A 7,316-nucleotide genomic window follows, 5' to 3' on the forward strand; every position below is an offset into this window, starting at 1 on the left:
GCCGCGCGACATGACTGGGGTCTGCCGGCCTGGGGCGCGCTCGGCGGGGGAGGGCTCGCCGCCCCACGCTGCGGCCGCCCGCCGGGGATTTCCCCTGGGCGGCGCTCGGGGAAGTCCCTGTGCGCGCGGGTATAAGAGCGCGGCGCCGCCGAGCGCGCCCCAGGCCGGCAGACCCCAGTCATGTCGCGCGGCTTCCGGCTCCTGCTCCTGAGCTGCGGTAGGGCCCCAGACGGCTTCCCCGCCGCCACTCCTGGCGATACCCCTCCTCTTCTCGCTGGCTCATGCCGCTCTCTCTGTCCCTCTTGCAGTCTGCAGCCTGGCGCCCGCGACGCGGGAGGTGAAGGTGGCTTGTTCCGAGGCTGTGGACTTGCCGTGCACCGTCCACGTGGACCCTCAGGGCCCCTACAGAGTCTTCTGGGCCAAGGTAAGCGCGGCGATGCACGCGGGCTCAGGCTCGGCCGGCTCCGCTGGAGGCAGCGGGGGACCACCTCCCTTGGGCAGGCGACCCTGTGTAGCCCCGGCCGGCCTCCAAGTCGCCGATCTTCCCGCACGCCTTCCTTGTCCTCCCACCTCGCCCCTCCTCCCCCATCTAGGTACCAGGCGATTAGATTAGATTAGATTTTGTTCCCCAAGGACCTAATCCTCTTCCTACCCCTAAAGGTGGCCTGAGATGAACGATCCAAATAAGCCGCTTTGGAAGCGCAGAGACCCTCTTATTTGGATGAATTCTGGAGGCCACCTGTGGTTGTGGCCAGGAGGCCACGAAGAAAGCAGCTAGGGCAGATTTGGGTATCGGACAGGAGGCCTGTCCCCAGAGTTATGATTTCTGGTGTCTGGGGACTGTGATGCCCAGAATTTGGGGGCAGGGAGGGAAGGAATAGGCACTTGGAGAGGAAGGACTAAGAGATCGTTCGAGATGATTTCGGCTTGTTTCCCAGATGGGAGTTGTCTGTCAGCCATCCGCTGGCCCCTCGCTGGTCGCTGCTGCTTGGCGTTCCGGCAGGCGGTCCCGAGAGGCCCAGCATGGGGGGCATCTTGGGGGGGGGGGCGGCGTCCCTGTAAGAGAAGTGAGTTGCTCTGGGGCGTTTTTTTAAGGATGCCTCTCAACTGGAACCTTTTCAGATGCTAAAACCGCCGTTCTGGCGGCTTTGCCAAGCCATGCGGTCTCTGGTCTTTTGCTCACCTCCTTTCATGAGGTTACCCACAACAGCACCTCTAGTTTCAACCAAGTGCATGTGATATCCTAGCCTTACTCTGCAGCATCTGACCTTAGAGGAAATCTCAGAGCGCAGGCTTTTCTTCTGCCCTCCAAAAAAGATGCTTTAAGAACCTACAGCTGCATCTGGCCATTTAGCAAGGCAGCAGGGGACAGTGTGTGTGTGTGTGTATCCGTGTGTGTGTATCCGTGTGTGTGTATCCGTGTGTGTGTGTGTGTGTGTATCCGTGTGTATCCTCTCCTGACCAGACTGTCAGTTTCCCGGACCGTGCTGCACTATTGCTTCTTTTGTGTATTCTGCGCAGCACCCAGTGTTTGCCCTGCTAATTGCGAACGTGCCCAGTGAATCCAGGCTGGCACTTGGTGAGTTCTGCGCACTGGCTACATTGTTGCAGCCTTGGAGCATTGTCTTGTGTAGCAAAGTAGGTTCGTGATTATTCCCACTTCATTTCCCCTTTATTCACTGTGGGATCAGGGAACGTCGCAATTCCAAAATGGTTCTTGTAGTAAAAACAATAGCACCCAAACAAAAATACTGTAAAAACATGATCGTTTGAGTGCTCACTCTATGCCAGCCTCTGAGGTAAATATTTACCTATGTTATCTGTTTCGGTCCTTCCAATGGACTTAAGAGATCAGTCCTGCTACCGCTGTTCCCATTTTACAGATGAGGAAACTGAGTCTCAGGGAGGGAAGGAATCCCCACTCACTGTTACACGGCTGGCTGAATGATGGGGGAGGGATTTGAACTAAGTAGTCTGATTCCACAGACTGAGTGCTCAGAGGCCTATCTTGATGTCTCTGTTTTCTACCTCAGCTACTTAAGGTAAAGAAAATAAAAGTGTCCTTGGTCTGGCCAGGCAGGGACTTAGTTATCTTAAAGAAGGGGGGGCAGGCATGAAACCATGATCCCTTCCCAAGACAAATTTAAAAAAGAAAATAATATTAATATTCCCAGGGGAGTAATTAAAAAGTATTCATGAAACAAGTAGATGGGTTTTCAGACTGTAAAGTTCCAACAGTAGTCAGGGTAAATCTTCTTGCACAAGGTCATTTGGAATGATGCAGTAAACCATAGCAATTAACCTTTGGCTTCTCCTTGGATGTCAGCCGATGATGTAACTCTGTAATGTATATGCTTGTTTATTGAGCATGGTTCTTGTGTGATTTACCCTGAAGGTGTCCCAAAACCCTGTTAAAAAAAAAAAAAAAAGACAACGGTCTCTTGGCATTTTCTTTTTTTCTGTTGGTTCATGGAATAGGGTCACTGCAAAATCATGCTGTCGTTATTTTTTTAAAGAGGGAAGTGGTGATCAGGTCCCGGTGGAGAGGGGAGCCTTGTGATGCCGATAAACGATTCAGATCCCTTGAAAACGAAATGCATTGTTCCTTCAAGTGCTTTTTAACAGGTCTCAGCATGTTCTGTAGATATTTATTCTTTCCCAGCCCAGTAATTATACTTTTGTGCTGATTGTGTTTGTACAACAAAAGTGGATAGAATATTCTGGAAATCAGGTCAGTGGTGAAATACTGAAATACTTGGGTTTTACAGAAGATTGAGCAGCTTGTCGTTTTTCCCCCACACCACTTTCTTGTAAAATGTTTCCGGGGACTGAAGAGGTGGCTATGAAAGAGGACTTTAAACCTGATGACCACAGCTGGTCTCGCTCCCGTCACCTCCCTCATCATCACTAGTGTGGTTTGTCAGACTCTGCACAGCTGTGGGCTCTGAGCTGGACAAGGGAAGCAGAGTCCCTTGGAGTGGGTTTGTTGTTCTTGTTGTTGTTGTTTTTTGTTTTATTTTGTTTTTACCATCCACCAGATTGATTCACATTCTCACAGGTCTTCTGCATATCACAATTACGGTTGTAATGACTCACAATTTAAATTTCCATGTACCACTCAGTTCACCCCCACCATAGGGCATCCTGCCACTGTCCAATTGGCAGTGATTACTAGTGATTACCAAAGGACCCATTAAACCATGTGTTTCTTATCATGTGCCTTTTAGGGAAAGACCCAAAGCAGAGGGCATCCAATTAGTGTTTGTAATATTAGGGCGGGTGGGGAAGAAGCAGTGTCCATTTTATCTTCTGTTTCAAAGGCACAGTGAGAGGGGGTTGGGGGACGTTTAATACAGACATGCACAGGGGGTCATAGGAGGAGCCAAGGGTGGGCAGAGATAGCCCAATTCCTGTTAACCCAACTCTTATTTCCCATGGACCAGTGTCATTCTAACTGGGATCCATCAATGGGTCCTCCTCTCATCTTTTCCTGCACGTACCTGTTAAGGCATGGTGGGTGGTTGAGAAGAAATAGAAATGTGCATTCACATATCCATTAGAGTAGTAGCTAAATTTAGCATTTAAAGTTGTGAATTGATTGTGGTTGTTTAGGGAGGTATTTTGAGAAATTATGCAAGCAGACTTTAGTCCAGCACTCTTCTCCCATTGGCTGCAAGCATCTTGGCATCAGAAGGCATAGCATCATCCCATGTCTGCCAGGAGTATGCACATCCATTAAAGGGCTACTCCTGGGCGCCTGGGTGGCTCCGTCGTTGGGTGTCTGCCTTCGGCTCAGGTCATGATCCCAGGGTCCTGGGATCGAGCCCCGCATCGGGCTCCCTGCTCGGCGTGAAGCCTGTTTCTCCCTCTCCCACTCCCCCTGCTTGTGTTCCCTCTCTCGCGCTGTCTCTCTCTGTCAAATAAATAAATAAAATCTTTAAAAAAAAAAAGGGCTACTCCTGTGCTACCTGCTGAGTGTAAGTGGGGTCACAGTCTCTTTAAAGAAGCTGCACTAGTTTGGAGGGAGAGGATGATACTGGATGGAGTGTTTGAGCACAGTGGTGTTCACTACTAATAATAATAAGTGGTTATTTATCAGAGAGATGTACTACCATCTTGTAGCATGCTAGGAGTTCCAAAAGCCTATGTTGATGCATAACGAAAGAGGATATATAGTGTCAACCTAGGATGATATTGTGGGGGTGAGGACAGAGACTCGTCACAAGACAAATGCCCTTTTCAGATTATTTCCAACGGAAGGGAGAAAGGGGAAGTAAGATTGATTTCAGAGGTCAGTCTTGATTTTGGAATAGTGAGAAAAGCCCCCAGCTGTGGCAGATCATGGGCTATCCCCTGGCCCAACAGGGCTGGCAGAGAGGCAGTTAATGGCTTGCATGAAGCAACTTCCAAAGTTCAAGGATAGTCACCACGCAGATCTTGCTTGTTCTTGATTTGTTATGAAGCTGTCTTCCGTGTATATTGCGAATCTCCTCTTCAGTGTAGTTGTATTTTCTGTCTTGACTATCGTGTGTGATGATGCATCACAAAGCAAGAAGCCCTGTGAAAGCAGAATCCTAATTAGTAGGCACTGGAGTTGATGAACGGTCTGGGCAGATGTGATCTGTTCGGCCACAAACGTTGATGGACCCGTGAAGGAGCCAGTGTGTGCCGCTCACTAGACTTCCTTGATTCTAGAATTTTATCTGCTGTAAGATAGATTTAAGAGCATATATTTAGGAGAGAAAGGAAACATTTCCTATATTAAACAGAGAAGCCCTGAAACATTGAAATGTGAAAACAATGTGTGTGTGTGTTAGCATCAAAGGAAAGTCCTATGCTACTTGACCTGGTGGAATCACTTTTATGGGCTTTGCCTTAGGTCAAACCATGAAGGACATAAAGTTGGTTTTCAGAGGTCTCTTGTACTTACACTTTCATTAGTCAATATTTCTGAAGTCCCAAATGTATTCCAAGTCCTGGGCCTCGTGCTGGCCATCTTAAAATCAGCAGGGAATTTTGCCGGAGGACCATCTTGAGCAAAGGTGTGACAAAGGAATCCACAAGCATTTTGGGGAACCACTGGGGTGACCAGTGATCTGGAAGGGAGAATTATATAGGAGAGGGCGGGGAGATGTTACAGAGAAGGCTGGAAACAGGTTGTGAGGAACCTTGAATGCCCAACTATAATGGCTTGAACTCCTTTTGGCAGCAAGGAGTCATTGAAAGTTTTTAAGCAAAGAGGATGACCTAATGACACATATTTGTAAAGAAGAGCATATTTCTTGTGGTGAAAGACCGACGTGATTCATCCTGGAAGATGAGTCCCAGAGGGGGGCCTTATTCTTTCACTACAGCAAAATCCAATCAGGTCAACTCAGCCAAGACCTCAGCACATTTCTGAGATTCACCTTCCCTTCTTTCTTGGCCACCCGTCGTGTCCCATGGTTCTACAAACGAGTGGGCAACACAGCACGTGGCTGCCTCAGAGGGGCTCTAGAAGTCTCAGCCAGCTGAGAACGGGCCAGCACTGAGATTTTGGGGACAGTGACAGGTCAGAACAAAGTTGCTACAGTCTTGCAGGGTGCAAGAGTGTAGGGAGGAAGAAGACAGCTGGGGGTTAAACAGAAAGAAATCAAACACTTGTTTTTCGTGAATAAAAGGGGAAACCTAGATCATGTGAGAAACAACATTATCTTAGTTCTGTATTTGGTTATACCACTACACAAAGAAGAGGAAGTTAGGAGAAGGTCTCAGTGATGTAAGGGAAGGTCTAGCGTAGAGCAGGGCTAAAAAGAAATGTATTACCTAAAAAAGGGTTTCTTCATCTAAAATTGTTTGCATAAGCTTTTCCTGGTGACTCCAGTGATGATCCCAAATTTTCTACCAAAAGCCCTAGCTCAGAGCTAGACCCATGTACTTCCCTAAGATTTAAAGAACACCCATAAACTGACTTTGGATTTTTGGTTTTGCACTGAGGTGTAGCTGATTAAAATTCCTGTGTGGGTCATGTAGTATTTGTTCAGACTAGGGAGCCCAAGGCTTATTTCTATCACCTGGTGTTTTGTGGAACACCAACTATTGGTCTACTGCATGTTATTGTCCCAAATCTCTAAGAGATGATAGATTCCAGAAGAGGGGGTAGTTGGTTAGGATTATAGGTCCAGGTGGGGAAAACTCAGGAGAAAACAGGATGCCAGTTGCCATAAGCAATTCATAATCACCTTGGACCGGACACTCTGGGTCAGTTCTGGAGCACAAAAGTTCTAAATCAGATTAGGCCTGGATGTCTCATTCCCTGGGGAGAGGGGAGCATGTGAGCCCAGGGGACAAGTAGGGCTGGTCTACAGGCTGTACCATGTGGAGAGAGCTCCCTCCATGCCACATTAATTTATGGGGCGGTTCGAGGTGTCCCTGTCAGTGAGGACTCTTTCAGTTGCGAAGCGTTGTAATCCAGTCAAAACTCGCTTAAAGTAAAGGGAATATATTGGTTTATATAGTTGAAAGGGCAGAAACTTTAAAATTATTTCACACTTCAATTATACCTGGTGTTGTGGGTAGAATTATGTCCCACAGAAATATTATCCCTGGTATCTGCAAATGTGACCTTATATGGAAATGGGGTCTTTGCAGAAGTCATCAGTTTAAAGTGAGATCATACTGAGTTAGGGTTGGTCCTAATCCAATGGCTAGTGTCCTTATAAGAAAACAGATACGGACATAGACACACAGGGAGAGCACCATATGAAGTTGGAGGCAGAGACTGGAGGGATGTGTCTACAAGCCAAGGAATGACAAGGATGGCTGGCAAACACCAGAAGCTTCTGGAATGAGGCATGAAACAGATTTTTCCCTAGAGCCTTCAGAGAGAGAGCATGGCCCTGTCAGCCCCTTATGGGCTTTTGGCCTCCAGAACTGTGAGAAAATATATTTCTGTATTATTTTTTTTAAGATTTTATTTATTTATTTGACAGAGAGAGACACAGAGAGAGAGGGAATGCAAGCAGGGGGAGTGGGAGAAGGAGAAGCAGGCTTCCTGCTGAGCAGGGAACCCGATGCGGGGCTTGATCCCAGGACCCCGGGATCATGATCCAAGCCGAAGGCAGACGCTTAACGACTGAGCCACCCAGGCGCCCCTTTATTATTTTTTATTTTATTTTAAAAATTTAAATTCCAGTATAGCTATCATACAGTGTCATATTAGTTTCCGGTGTACAACATAACAATTCAACAGTTCTATACATTACTCAGTGTTCATCGTGATTAGTGTGCTTTTCATCCCCTTCACCTATTTCCCCCGTCCCCCCACCCACCTTTCC

The 7,316-nt window shown here is 47.6% G+C and overlaps 1 protein-coding gene across 2 annotated transcripts in view; it reads left to right on the top strand.

The window, feature by feature from the left end:
- The first annotated feature begins 173 nt into the window (after nucleotides 1-173).
- The window catches only part of CD83 (CD83 molecule), a 19,482-nt gene continuing 12,339 nt past the window's right edge, over nucleotides 174-7,316 (top strand). For both annotated transcript variants that reach the window (XM_021697029.1, XM_021697030.1), the window contains exons 1-2: nucleotides 174-217; nucleotides 309-424. In XM_021697029.1, coding sequence (XP_021552704.1) covers nucleotides 181-217; nucleotides 309-424 — 153 coding nt within the window. In that variant the 5' untranslated portion in view covers nucleotides 174-180. The remainder of the gene's footprint in view (nucleotides 218-308; nucleotides 425-7,316) is intronic.

Source organism: Neomonachus schauinslandi, chromosome 8 (assembly GCF_002201575.2).
Source record: "Neomonachus schauinslandi chromosome 8, ASM220157v2, whole genome shotgun sequence".
Lineage (NCBI taxonomy): Eukaryota > Metazoa > Chordata > Mammalia > Carnivora > Phocidae > Neomonachus > Neomonachus schauinslandi.